The sequence below is a fragment of the Notolepis coatsorum genome (assembly GCF_963971535.1).
Source record: "Notolepis coatsorum genome assembly, chromosome: 17".
Classification (NCBI taxonomy): domain Eukaryota; kingdom Metazoa; phylum Chordata; class Actinopteri; order Aulopiformes; family Paralepididae; genus Notolepis; species Notolepis coatsorum.
Window position 1 is genome coordinate 81,959,784 of NC_140181.1, and position 14,747 is coordinate 81,974,530.

The 14,747-nt window shown below is 42.8% G+C and overlaps 1 protein-coding gene across 1 annotated transcript in view; it reads left to right on the forward strand.

Moving 5' to 3' along the window:
- The window catches only part of pkp1a (plakophilin 1a), an 85,010-nt gene that overhangs the window by 45,376 nt on the left and 24,887 nt on the right, over positions 1-14,747 (forward strand). The window contains 6 exon segments of the mRNA XM_084334093.1: positions 5,291-5,476; positions 6,200-6,381; positions 9,726-9,867; positions 14,018-14,116; positions 14,122-14,209; positions 14,212-14,223. Coding sequence (XP_084190219.1) covers positions 5,291-5,476; positions 6,200-6,381; positions 9,726-9,867; positions 14,018-14,116; positions 14,122-14,209; positions 14,212-14,223 — 709 coding nt within the window.

A 14,747-nucleotide genomic window follows, 5' to 3' on the forward strand; every position in this document is an offset into this window, starting at 1 on the left:
CATCAAATGCACTCACAGCACACACATCCACACGCACACACTCACTTTAAACAAACAACTCACTGCTGCACCCACTTCACCCACTTTAGAACACCTAAACACACTTTATATTTATTGGCAAATAATTTGCACTACAACCCATACCTCATTACACCTTACTGTAAATTGTACCTAAATTGTACCTCATCCCATTTCTGCATTGTACTGTATAGTATATAGCAGTGGTTCCCAAACTGTGGTGCGCGCACCCCTTGTGGTGCGCGAGCGCCCTCTAGGTGGTGCGTGACATGAAAAGGCTAATGGTGGTAAAAAAAAAAGAAATTACAATAAAATTTCATAAAAATCTTAGTCAAACCTTTAGTATTATGGATATTAAACATGCTGGCAGAGTACATGCATCCATGTTGTCGTGAACATTTTAATTAAATAAAGAAATTCCCTATCCATAGTCGCCGTGGGAAGAGATAAAATAAAAAATAAAATCTGTGCACGGAGATTGGGGGGTGCGTCAGCTAGGTCGGGAGGTGATTTGTGACATATACGATATGCAAATATACAGTACTGTTACCCAGAGATCCTAACAGAAAATATATACATATGATGGGGAGGAAACTGTATATTAGAATAGAATAGAATATTTACATTTACAGTGGCCTGTTTCGAATTGCAGCCTCCTGTAGGTGCTCTTTAAGAGCATTTTTGAATGTGGGTAGGGATTCACATTTTTACGGCTGTGGGTAGGGCGTTCCACATTGTTGTGGCATAATTGCCGAACCTGGGTTGCACATGATTTGTGGAACTCCCTCTGGTGTTGTGGGCGTGGTATTCACTGACCTTTGGGAAGTATTTTGACATGTACATGGGTACCTGTGTGGTGTAGTGTATCTTGTAGACCAGGCCCATTGCAAGTTGCTGTACTCGTCTACTCTAAGCCATCCTAGGTAGTCAAAGTGGGCAGGAGTGAGGTGGGTTTTAGGAGTAAGGTCAAGTAGTAGTCTGACCAGTTTGTTTTGTGATGTTTGTAATCTTGTTTTTAGCGCCTTTGAGGTGCTTTGGTACCATGAGGTGCAAGCATAGTCGTAGTACCCTTGAATGAGTGCTCCTGCCAGAGTCTTCAGGGTATTCTTGTTTACCAGAGAGGAGATCCGGTACAAGAATCTAGTTTGTTGGTTGACTTTTTTTTATTACATTGGATGCCATTTTGTCACAGGAAAGATTTGCCTCTAGGATGGAACCCAGGTATGTAATTTCATCTTTCCTTGTGACAATATTGTCACCCACTGTAACTGAGAAGACGTCGGTCTTGCTCTGAGTTTGTTATTTGATCCGAAGAGAATGGACTCTGTTTTAACCAGGTGTAATGATAGTTTGTTATCAGCGAGCCATCTCAATCTGGTAAAACGCATCTCAATCTGGTAAAACGCATCTCAATCTGGTAAAACGCATCTCAATCTGGTAAAAATTGGCAGAGCTATGGACATTATACAAAAGTAACTGTACTTACAGTATATTTCATTCACGGTCTTTGCTGCCCTATATCGGGCGCCTGGTGGTACTAAATCCAGATTTAATAACTCTGCCAAGTCATCCATAGATGTATGACTTGGCACTTGGCCATAATAAGCAAATTTATAGGCCTGATATTCTATATCCATATTTCATATTTAACAAAAAACCCTGTAAATCATCTGCCCTTTGTTCATTTGCTTAGATCTTTAGTACACTTGATCTGAAGAAGGTGCTAAATGAGCTCAGTGACATTTCTCACTTTTGGTCAATGTTAGCATGGTGTTATTCACTGTCAAAGATGGGAACAAAACAAATAATAATAATTTATAATCATTGTTATTTTGACTCCTGGTCATGCTTTGTTTTTTACAGTAAGCTAATTTCCCATAATGTTGGCGTGTTCCTTTAAGAATGCACTACACTGCTACACTGGTCAATGAAACTCTCTGACAGTAGGCAGTGAGTCAGTGTGTCCACATTAAAAGGATAGTAACTAGTAAGGACATTAAGTTGTATGAAAGACTTACCAGTAGTGGACGCAAAGCTAACTTTCTTTCTTTCTTTCTTTCTTCTCTTTTTCTTTCTTTCTTTCTTTCTTTCTTTCTTTCTTTCTTTCTTTCTTTCTTTCTTTCTTTCTTTCTTTCTTTCTTTCTTTCTTTCTTTCTTTCTTTCTTTCTTTTTCTTTCTTTCTTTCTTTCTTTCTTTCTTTCTTTCTTTCTTTCTTTCTTTCTTTTTGATTTAGAGGGGTCTTGAGGTGTGCACACAGTAATTTAGGTTATGTTCTTGTCTGTTTGGCCAATATTAAAGGGCAGTGCCAACCAAGAATTCACATTATGTTCTTCCTGTGCCCCAGGACAGTTCAGTCAGTATGTTCTTCCTGTGCCCCAGGACAATTCAGTCAGTATGTTCTTCCTGTGCCCCAGGACAGTTCAGTCAGTATGTTCTTCCTGTGCCCCAGGACAGTTCAGTCAGTATGTTCTTCCTGTGCCCCAGGACAGTTCAGCCAGTATGTTCTTCCTGTGCCCCAGGACAGTTCAGTCAGTATGTTCTTCCTGTGCCCCAGGACAGTTCAGTCAGTATGTTCTTCCTGTGCCCCAGGACAATTCAGTCAGTATGTTCTTCCTGTGCCCCAGGACAGTTCAGTCAGTATTTGTGAACACGCACCACTCTCTCCCAAAGCTAGAAATTGGAGTGAGAACCTTTAAATCGGTGATGGGATTCAAAATCTGGGGTCCATAGACAATGAATGATCAATCGTTTTTGTGAGGCCATACATGTTTATGTGAGCTCTTACACCCAAATGAGGATTAAAAGCTCACAAAATCAGAGCCCCATTCATTATCTTATCTTTGATAAACCCAGTCTGCCGAAATCCACACAATGTAGCTGTAGGAGCAAGTCATTTTGATGTGTTTTGTTTGTAGCTGAAAGTTTGACAGACTACAATGGATGGGAGGGAGAGGGGGGTGTTGTCATTCACTGGCCTCTAAGCGGTATGGCCCATCACTCAAGGCCCCACTGAAAGAAAGGCATTCTGGGTAGCATTTCAAGAGATTCCAGCTCTATTCTGGAAAGACAGCTCCTTGGCAAAACAAGAAGGAATTTTTAATTTGTGTGTGTGTGTTTGTGTGTGTGTCCAACATTTGTGGCGTGTTCCTTTAAGAGACATGTGGTATGTCCTTGTCCACCATGTTGATGGGGTGAGCGTTGATTATCTCTGTCTCCAGCTCGAGAAAGGTGCTAAATGAGCTCAGTGACATTTCTCACTTTTGGTCAATGTTAGCATGGTGTTATTCACCATCAAAGATGGGAACAAAACAAATAATAATAATTTATAATCATTGTTATTTTGACTCCTGGTCATGCTTTGTTTTTTACAGTAAGCTAATTTCCCATAATGTTGGCGTGTTCCTTTAAGAATGCACTACATTGCTACACTGGTCAATGAAACTCTCTGACAGTAGGCAGTGAGTCAGTGTGTCCACATTAAAAGAATAGTAAGGACATTAAGTTGTATGAAAGACTTACCAGTTGTGGATGCAAAGCTAACTTTCTTTCTTTCTTCTTTTTTTCTTTCTTTCTTTCTTTTTTTTCTTTCTTTCTTTCTTTCTTTCTTTCTTTCTTTCTTTCTTTCTTTCTTTCTTTCTTTCTTTCTTTCTTTCTTTCTTTCTTTCTTTCTTTCTTTCTCTATTTCTTTCTTTCTTTTTGATTTAGAGGGGTCTTGAGGTGTGCACACAGTAATTTAGGTTATGTTCTTGTCTGTTTGGCCAATATTAAAGGGCAGTTCCAACCAAGAATTCACATTATGTTCTTCCTGTGCCCCAGGACAGTTCAGTCAGTATGTTCTTCCTGTGCCCCAGGACAATTCAGTCAGTATGTTCTTCCTGTGCCCCAGGACAGTTCAGTCAGTATGTTCTTCCTGTGCCCCAGGACAATTCAGTCAGTATGTTCTTCGTGTGCTCCAGGACAATTCAGTCAGTATGTTCTTCCTGTGCCCCAGGACAATTCAGTCAGTATGTTCTTCCTGTGCCCCAGGACAGTTCAGTCAGTATGTTCTTCCTGTGTCTCAGGACAGTTCAGTCAGTATGTTCTTCCTGTGTCTCAGCCAGGACAGTTCAGTCAGTATGTTCTTCCTGTGTCTCAGGACAGTTCAGTCAGTATATTCTTCCTGTGCCTCAGGACAGTTCAGTCAGTATGTTCTTCCTGTGTCTCAGGACAGTTCAGTCAGTATATTCTTCCTGTGCCTCAGGACAGTTCAGTCAGTATGTTCTTCCTGTGCCCCAGGAAAGTTCAGTCAGTATATTCTTCCTGTGCCCCAGGACAGTTCAGTCAGTATGTTCTTCCTGTGCCCCAGGACAATTCAGTCAGTATGTTCTTCCTGTGCCTCAGGACAGTTCAGTCAGTATGTTCTTCCTGTGTCTCAGGACAGTTCAGTCAGTATATTCTTCCTGTGCCTCAGGACAGTTCAGTCAGTATGTTCTTCCTGTGCCCCAGGACAGTTCAGTCAGTATATTCTTCCTGTGCCCCAGGACAGTTCAGTCAGTATGTTCTTCCTGTGCCCCAGGACAGTTCAGTCAGTATGTTCTTCCTGTGCCCCAGGACAGTTCAGTCAGTATATTCTTCCTGTGCCCCAGGACAGTTCAGTCAGTATGTTCTTCCTGTGCCCCAGGACAATTCAGTCAGTATGTTCTTCCTGTGCCCCAGGACAGTTCAGTCAGTATTTGTGAACACGCACCACTCTCTCCCAAAGCTAGAAATTGGAGTGAGAACCTTCAAATCGGTGATGGGATTCAAAATCTGGGGTCCATAGACAATGAATGATCAATAGTTTTTGTGAGGCCATACATGTTTATGTGAGCTCTTACACCCAAATGAGGATTAAAAGCTCACAAAATCAGAGCCCCATTCATTATCTTATCTTTGATAAACCCAGTCTGCCGAAATCCACACAATGTAGCTGTAGGAGCAAGTCATTTTGATGTGTTTTGTTTGTAGCTGAAAGTTTGACAGACTACAATGGATGGGAGGGAGAGGGGGGTGTTGTCATTCACTGGCCGCGGTATGGCCCATCACTCAAGGCCCCACTGAAAGAAAGGCATTCTTCTGTAGCATTTCAAGAGATTCCAGCTCTATTCTGGAAAGACAGCTCCTTGGCAAAACAAGAAGGAATTTTTAATTTGTGTGTGTGTGTTTGTGTGTCCAAAAATGTTGGCGTGTTCCTTTAAGAGACACGTATGTCCACCATGTTGATGGGGTGACCGTTGATTCTCTCTGTCTCCAGCTCCAGAAAGGTCGCTCTCACTCCACCATGGGGCGGCATCTCAGCAGCAGCTCCAGCCAATGGGAACAGCGCTTCAATTCCTCCACCTGGCCCACGCCACCCAACGGCCTGAAGCCCAGCCGGAGTGACTCCAACCTGGCTCCAGTGTTCGCTGCCGCACCCCCTCCAGCCAATTCACTCATCATGGTGAGCCGCTACTTCTGTCAACATAAATCAAGATAATTGTCTTTGCAGTTTACGAGGTTACTCACAGTAACATTTACACATATAACATATGTGTTGGTTGTTCTGTGTGAACTTATTGGACCTTGTTTACTCGTAGATAGATAGATAACAACATAGATAACAACATAGATAACTAGATAGATAGATAGATAGATAGATAGATAGATAGATAGATAGATAGATAGATAGATAGATAGATAGATAGATAGATAGATAGATAGATAGATAGATAGATAGATAGATAGATAGATAGATAGATAGATAGATAGATAGATGGACGGACGGACGGACGGACGGACGGACGGACGGACGGACGGACGGACGGACGGACGGACGGACGGACGGACGGACGGACGGACGGACGGACGGACGGACGGACGGACGGACGGACGGACGGACGGACGGACAGACAGACAGACAGACAGACAGACAGACAGACAGACAGACAGACAGACAGACAGACAGACAGACAGACAGACAGACAGACAGACAGACAGACAGACAGACAGACAGACAGACAGACAGACAGACAGACAGACAGACAGACAGACAGACAGACAGACACAGACAGCTTCTGCTTTTAACTCACCATATTACAAAACTTGAAAACTTGAACTTGATATTTGTGTGTAACACTGTACGTGTCTTATTGGTGTCATAAAACAATGTCATTCTGTTCTCCAGAGAGCCAAAGTCCAGGCCTCCCAGAGCCAACACACGCTCCACTCTCAGTCCCAGTCTCGCATCGTCAGGAACAGCGCCGTGAGCAACGGCAACGTTCACACGGTCACCACCACTACCACGCGCGCCCCACGGCCGCTCTCTGTCCAATCGCAGCACGAGACCAAAACCGTGCAGCAACAGACGTGAGTTGACTTGTTTCAGTGTCTTCAAATGTAGTTCATCAACATCCACCGAAATTGCCGTTAAAGGTCAAATCTGTATTGCCGGCAAACGATGACCTCTAGGCAAAAGAGCCCTGCTTGTTATTGCACTTTGGCATTACAGATTCTACTTTTAATATATATATATATTTTTTTTTAAATAAATTTTTTAGTATATTTAATTGGTCAAATGTAAATAACGTTGTTTTTATGTACAGTATATTATCAAATTGTCCTTAGAGCTGCCAAACTGCTGGGGCGGGGGGCAGAGGTCATATTATTCATGAATGAAACCATTTTGCAAATGTAGGTTTGTGACGTAGCATTGTCAAAGCGTCTGTGCTACACACACTACTAAAATTTAAACACAGCATAGTGTAGATCCGTCCCAAATTAATGCAGCCACACAGTGAATCTCTCAGACTCAGAGCACACCAAGGTAACTGGTTAGTCCTGCTAGCATACGCTGCTTGCTAGCAGGTCAAGTTATGCTCACAGGCAGCGGTGCTTTAACATTACTTTGGGCCCACAGGGCTTGGAGGTTTTGGAGCAAACTAAATAAACAACATATCCAATTAAAGTAATCCAAGTGGGCTCAGGCCTGTGTTTGAGTGTCTCCTCCCAGCTGATGAGCGGAGCGCCTGGCGGGACATTTACTGCAATTTGTTTAAGAAGCTTCAACTTCCACCATGCCATGCACTCTGTTACCATCTGTCAGTGAATGGATCTTTATGTTTTTGTCTGTCAGGGAATGGACTCAGAACTCTGCTGGACCGATCATACTGGTCTTTCATTTATAATAATAATAATAATAATAATAATAATAATAATAATAATAATAATAATAATAATAATAATAATAATAATAATAATAATAATAATAATAATAATAATAATAATAATAATAATAATAATAATAATAATAATAATAATAATAATAACAATAACAATAATAATAATAATAATAATAATAATAATAATAATAATAATAATAATAATAATAATAATAATAACAATAACAATAATAATAACAATAACAATAATAATAATAATAATAATAATAATAATAATAATAATAATAATAATAATAATAATAATAATAATAATAATAATACAGAACTCTGCTGGACCGATCATACTGGTCTTTCATTTTATAATAATAATAATAATAATAATAATAATAATAATAATAATAATAATAATAATAATAATAATAATAATAATAATAATAATAATAATAATAATAATAATAATAATAATAATACAGAACTCTGCTGGATTGATCATACTGGTATTTAATTTATAATAATAATAATAATAATAATAATAATAATAATAATAATAATAATAATAATAATAATAATAATAATAATAATAATAATAATAATAATAATGCAGAACTCTGTCTGTCTTGTCTGTCTTGTCTGTCTGTCTGTCTGTCTGTCTGTCTGTCTGTCTGTCTGTCTGTCTGTCTGTCTGTCTGTCTGTCTGTCTGTCTGTCTGTCTGTCTGTCTGTCTGTCTGTCTGTCTGTCTATCTCTCTCTCTCTATCTATCTATCTATCTATCTATCTATCTATCTATCTATCTATCTATCTATCTATCTATCTATCTATCTATCTATCTATCTATCTATCTATCTATCTATCTATCAGTTAGCCATTCATTCATCGTTGATGCATTTTTTTAATTAATGTGAATCAATGGTGGAAAATGCTACCCCTACCACCCCTATAAAATTCTCAATGACATTGTTTAACATCCATGAGACAGTTTGTGGGAATTGGGACAGTTGTTCCAACACGCCCTCACCTAAGCTGCGTCATGGAAATAGCTCGGCTCAGAGTGCCAGCGTCTGTTATTAGACATGGTCTGAGCAGGCGTGATTCACAGCCAAAATGGATGCCGCCTTTTTTATTTTATTTTATTTTATTTTATTTTATTTTATTTTATTTTATGTATATATAATTTTTTTTTCCATTTGTTAGTTTTACAAACAGTTTTCAATTAACAGAGTTTTTTCCCCATTTTCCCCCTCCCTCCCCCCTCCTGTGAGACAGGTCTATTAGGACATGTAGATTGTAAACATTTGGCCTCTTTATCCGAGGAGAACAATAAAAGGAAAAAAAGGAAAACAGTGACAGTAATGGAGTTTACAATTTTTTCAAATATAACAGACCCCCCTCCCCTCCCCCCCAAATAATAAGTATTTTCCCTCCCTCCCACAGCCCTCTCCTTTACTGTCGTTGTCAGAACAAGGTATCTGAGTCATATTACGGAATCTGTCAGCACAAATTGTGTACTGTCGCATCTGTGTACGTTGGTCAGAAGTGCAAGAACTAGTGCATATGAGAGATAAAAATAAAACAAAGTAATTTTTTGGAGAAATAGGATGCCGCTTTCTATCACTACTCCCCCAGCTGCGCCAGCCCACTTGCAGGCATAACATTACCAAACGGGCCCAGCCGACACACCCATGCCAGTGTGCTGACACGAATCCTGTTTCCTTGTTCTTCAAGACTCAGTGTGGCTCCTCTGTTGTCGTGTGATCAGTCCAACTCATCTGGATCACTTCAAGCTACACTGTTAATGCTGTCTCGCCTTAACACATTGACTGCCACGCTTCTATCCATCAATGTATGATCACTGCCACCAGTCTAAGCCTATGGAGATGTTCACCTTCTTTGCAGGGCTATAACTTTTTTAATTGTATTGCTAAATTGACATTACTATGGCCCATTCAACATCGATTATCTATCGTTCAGGATGTAGGAACGTTATACTTTTTCATTCATAGATTCTTCCGAAAATACCGTCTAGAATATAAGTATGTTTTTATCGTTTTCTGCAGTAATTCCTAGAACGTGAGTTAAAGGCATAAACGCATATATAGATTATCAACTGCCGTTTGTTGCCAATGTGTGTCTAGAGTCCCGCAACAATATGTGACTGCCGGACGGATTTCCCAGATGCTCCGAGATCACCAGATCCATTTCCGGTTGTAACTCGCCCGATCATCCACCAGGCGGCGGTATTGAAGCGTTGCACTGTTGTGCAGAGTCCCACTGTCTCAGCAGAGGCTGGGTGGCGGAATTATGAATACCATGGCAAAAAAATGAAATATGATCTCAATAACGTCGTACGCCGTGGCTTGGCAGAATTCGCATGACCAGCAAGCCCGTCGTACAACGTGATTGGCGGTCAATGTGTTAATCGGGTAACTTGTCGAATGTCACTGCGCCAACTGCCACCGAGACAAATTCCCCCGTAGTTGTCCCATGCAGGTAGGTTCACTAAGCGCATTGTTTTCTATGTTTCTGAACTCCAGTGTGAATGAAGTGGTGAACATGTCAGACATGACGCTGAAGGAGGCGGTGGAGTTCCTGTCCAACACAGAAGACAACTACCAGCTGTGTGGAGCCTCCTTCATCCAACACGCCACCTACAAGGACGAGAGCGCCAAGCAGGAGGTCTGGGAGGACACACACACACACACACACACACACACACACACACACACACACACACACACACACACACACACACACACACACACACACACACACACACACACACACACACACACACACACACACACACACTACTGTCTCTCCTCTGGTTGGTAGACTGTAGCGTGCCCTGAAGGAGTGGGAGGAGCCTGTATCTTCATGGTCTGTTTAACTTCAGGCCTATGTTTGCTTTATTCTATTTACCCAAGCATCATCATCATCACCAAGGAGTGGTGCTTTATGCAACATCTCACTTTCTCCTTTAACCTGTTCCACCCCAGGTGAAAATCTGCATAAAATGTATATCTAGGTAAATGGAATATTGCTCCACTTCTACAAGGGCTATTTGCATATTCTTGGTATCTAGGAACATCTATGGACCTCAATGAATGTATTCTCAGTGTCAGAAATATTGTGTCTATTACTAGGCTTGCTTAAATTGTGATGAAACAAAGAAAAATATGAATTATGATTTTTCTTTTCATCTTTGACAGTGAATAAAACCATGATAATAATGACCAAACTTAAACTTCAGTACCCTCTTGAGATCATGTGTACAAAAGATCTAAGGAAATTAATAAAGGGAAGATGATCAAACTGAAGGTTCTGTATATACAGTACTGAATTCTCCCATCCGGACCAATGCAATTTGAAATATTATTATAGAATATAGAATATATGCTTATACATTACCTTATTATAGCCAATTCGCACATTTATATATATATACATATAGTATCTTTCAAATGGCCGAGTTCAATTTGGATATAGTATCACCAGGCGTGCATAATAACAGATACTGATATTTACTGTAATCGACTACTATTTTATTTCCCCCACAGTGTAACCATTTTGAAACTAATTTCAGATCTAATTCTTCCTACATGGTAACAATAGTGTGGGGAAACTGACTGCGTTTCAATATTTGTCAAAAACGTTACCTTTTGTAGCTTATTATCGCGAATCATAACAATTATTGACATAATTCATTCAGAACACTGAACTTTGAACCCCCATAGAACTTGCCAGGATGTGTAGATCGGAGAAATTCCAACGCTGGCAGATAGCTAGCGATCTCCTCTACAGAATGGCCGCAAAAAAGCTTCAATTCCCATGGTTCAACATTTCCATTTCCGGTTCCGGGTCAAATTGGCGATCGCAAATAGAAAACTTAAAATGATATAAGTACACTTTTAACCTATTGCTAAACTATTGCCAACCTAACGTTTTACATTCTACATGTATTTGTGACATAGTAGTGATGATAATACTTGAAAACGGTTGATTTTAAAATCACAAATTATTTTGCATCTTCATAAAAATATGCATATAATTTAATAAGGTCAAAAGGGGTCGGTACCGACCCCGTCATCATCATCACCAAGGAGTGGTGCTTTATGCAACATCTCACTTTCTCCTTTAACTGATTCTCTCTCTCTCTTTCATTCTCTCTCTCTCTCTCTCTCTCTCTCTCTCTCTCTCTCTCTCTCTCTCTCTCTCTCTCTCTCTCTCTCTCTCTCTCTCTCATTTGTTCTCTCTCTCATTGTTCTCTCTTTCGCTCTCTCTCTTTTGCTCTCTCTGTCTTTCTCTCTCTCTCTCTTTCTCTCTTCCTCTCTTTCTCTCTCTGTCTCTTTCCCTCTCTCTCGCTCTCTCGCTCTCTCTCTCTCTCTCTCTCTCTCTCTCTCTCTCTCTCTCTCTCTCTCTCTCTAAAGAGTGCTTTGAGCTTAATTTTCTATGTTTTGATAAAAGGACTCAAGTCATGCATGGAGCTGTGACTGCTTAGCCGGCGCTCCGTCGTCCCACCTACACTGAGGAGGCTTTCTGTTGAAAGACTGCCCCATTCACACACACACACACACACACACACACACACACACACACACACACACACACACACACACACACACACACACACACACACACACACACACACACACACACACACACACACACACACACACACACACACACACACACACACACACACACACACACACACACACACACACACTGCTGCTACTGTACTTGCAAGCACCAGCACCCTATATCTTCAGATTAACTGTGTGCCACTGCCTACAATAATTTTTTATTTGAACTGACATGTTGTGACATCGACGCCAAGTCTTAGGCACCATAGTAGAAAAACACTGCAGGTGGGAGGAGCTGTCCACTAACATGGTGCTGATCTCTGCTTTCTTTAAAATCATCTCGACATTTTCTCATCAAGTGCCTTTTCTAAATCAAATGTGGCTCCAATTTGAGACCTTTTCACATTGTGAAAAGAAATGCTCTATGGTAACCAATCAAATGAAATATTTATTAATTGAATCTAACTGAGGTTAGATGAGGCTGAGGCTGAGGGGGCGTGTCCTTCTGTTCACACTATAAATGCTTAACTCTCAGTAGACTGAGGGGGCGTGGTCTTCTGTTCACTACACACTATAGATGTTTAACTCGAGGTAGGCTGAGGGGTAGGCTGAGGGGGGCGTGGCCTTCTGTTCATTACACACTATAGATGCTTGATTGTTAACCCCTTTCACTGCCACATGACAGAAGGTTAAGGACCACAGAGTTGGGGAAACTACTTTAACTGTAGTTTAACTACTAGCTACTTCATAATGAAAAAGTAGTTAAACTACATCCAGGGTAACTAATAATTATGGTTACACAGAGGTACAACTGAACTGACACAGAGTAAAGTGCGGGTGTGTTTGATTTAGGGACTAGGATAGGCCAGTACTCACCCGAGCATGTGTTTAGATTAAAGATTAAATTGAAAAAGCAAAAGCTTTTCAACACCCTTGTTCAGGTCCAACGCATTTTGCAGCTGTGAAGGGAAAGCAGGTGGCTGAGGCGTTGGACCTGAAGGGTCACAGTAGAGCGAAGGTGGGTCTTCAGTCGACCGAGGGTTGAGCAACTCCGCTCAGCCATGGCATTCGACATCGGCACAGTTTGGTAGAACATTGCTAATGCATGTCCAACAATAGTGAATTCATAATTACTACTGCCTCCTTCTCGTTTTTACAAGCAATGGCAGACAAACGCAACGCACAGGGGCTGAATATCTGCTGATACAGTTCTGGCTCTGTGCCTGTTTCGATGTACATGCCTGCTCCTAATGTAAAGTAGATCGTTCGTGATAAGCCCACTCCTGAAACCCGTCCCGACAGACACGAACCCTTGATGGAAACGGCTTTTAAACCGAACAAGGCCAAGTCTCTGAGCCAGGCCAACTCGGGCCTGAAAGTGGGGGTACAAAAAGTCTCAGTGTCCCCCTATTTCCAGTGCCAGTGCCTGCGAGTGAGGTCTTCACCCACCCACCCCGCCTCCACCTGCTTGGGTTCTACTCTGTATTGTATGCGACTACCAAGTGTTGTACTCTTGTACATTCCCTGTCGGGGATTCGTTCCACAGTGCTCCCTGCAGTTCAGTTCCAGTTCACTCTTATGCTTCGTCTTCTGTGTAAGTTGTTAACCTCTTGCAGCAGGGAGCACCCCTACGAGTAGAAGTAACTGTAACTAACTGTATTGTCATTTAGACTAGAACCAGACCGCCAAAACTAACTGTATTGTCTCTCCCTCCCTCCCTCCCTCCCTCCCTCCCTCCCTCCCTCCCTCCCTCCCTCCCTCCCTCCCTCCCTCCTCCCTCTCTCTCCCTCCCTTTCTCTCTCTCACTCCCTCCCTCTCCCCCTCCCTCTCTCTCTCTCCCTCTCTCTCCCTCCCTCCCTCCCTCCCTCCCTCCCTCCCTCCCTCCCTCCCTCCCTCCCTCCCTCCCTCCCTCCCTCCCTCCCTCCATCCCTTCCTCCCTCCCACCTCTCTCCCCTCTCCCTCTCTCCCCTCTTTCTCTCCATCTCTCTCTCTCCCTCCCTCCCTCCCTCACTCTCTATCACTCTCTCCCTCCCTCTCCCTCCCCCATCCCTCTCTCTCCCTCCATCCCTATCACTCTTTCTCCCTCCCTCCCTCCCTCCATCCTCTCTCCCACCCTCCCTCTTTCTCTCCCTCCCTCCTTATCTCACTCTCCCTCCCTCCCTCCTCCCTCCCTCCCTCCCTCCCTCCCTCCCTGTCCCTGTCTCCCTGTCTCCCTGTCTCCTGTCTCTCTCTCTGTCCTCAAGGTGCTGACTCTGGGGGGTATCCCCTTCCTGGTGTCCCTGCTCCAGAGTCCCAACAGTGACGTTAGCCAGAGTGCAGCTGCTGCCCTGAGAAACCTGGTGTTTAACACCAGGCCAACAAGGAGGAGGTGCAGCAGTGTGGCGGCATTAGCCACGCCCTGACGCTGCTGAAGGAGACCGACTGCACGGAGACCCAGAACAACTCACAGGTACGATGGGGACGGGTAGGATGGGGACAGGTAGGATGGGGACAGGTAGGATGGGGACAGGTAGGATGGGGATGGGTAGGATGGAGACAGGTAGGATGGGGACGGGTAGGATGGGGACAGGTAGGATGGGTACAGGTAGGATGGGGACAGGGAGGATGGGGACAGGTAGGATGGGGACCGGTAGGATGGGGACAGGTAGGATGGGTACAGGCAGGATGGGGACAGGGAGGATGGGGACAGGTAGGATGGGGACAGGTAGGATGGGGACAGGGAGGATGGGGACAGGTAGGATGGGACCGTAGGATGGGGACAGGTAGGATGGAGACAGGTAGAATGGGACAGGTAGAATGGGGACAGGTAGGATGGAGACAGGAGGATGGGGACAGGTAGGATGGGGACCGGTAGGATGGGACCGTAGGATTGGGACAGGTAGAATGGAGACAGGTAGGATGGAGACAGGTAGAATAGGGACAGGTAGAATGGAGACAGGTAGGATGGAGACAGGTAGGATGGGGACAGGTAGA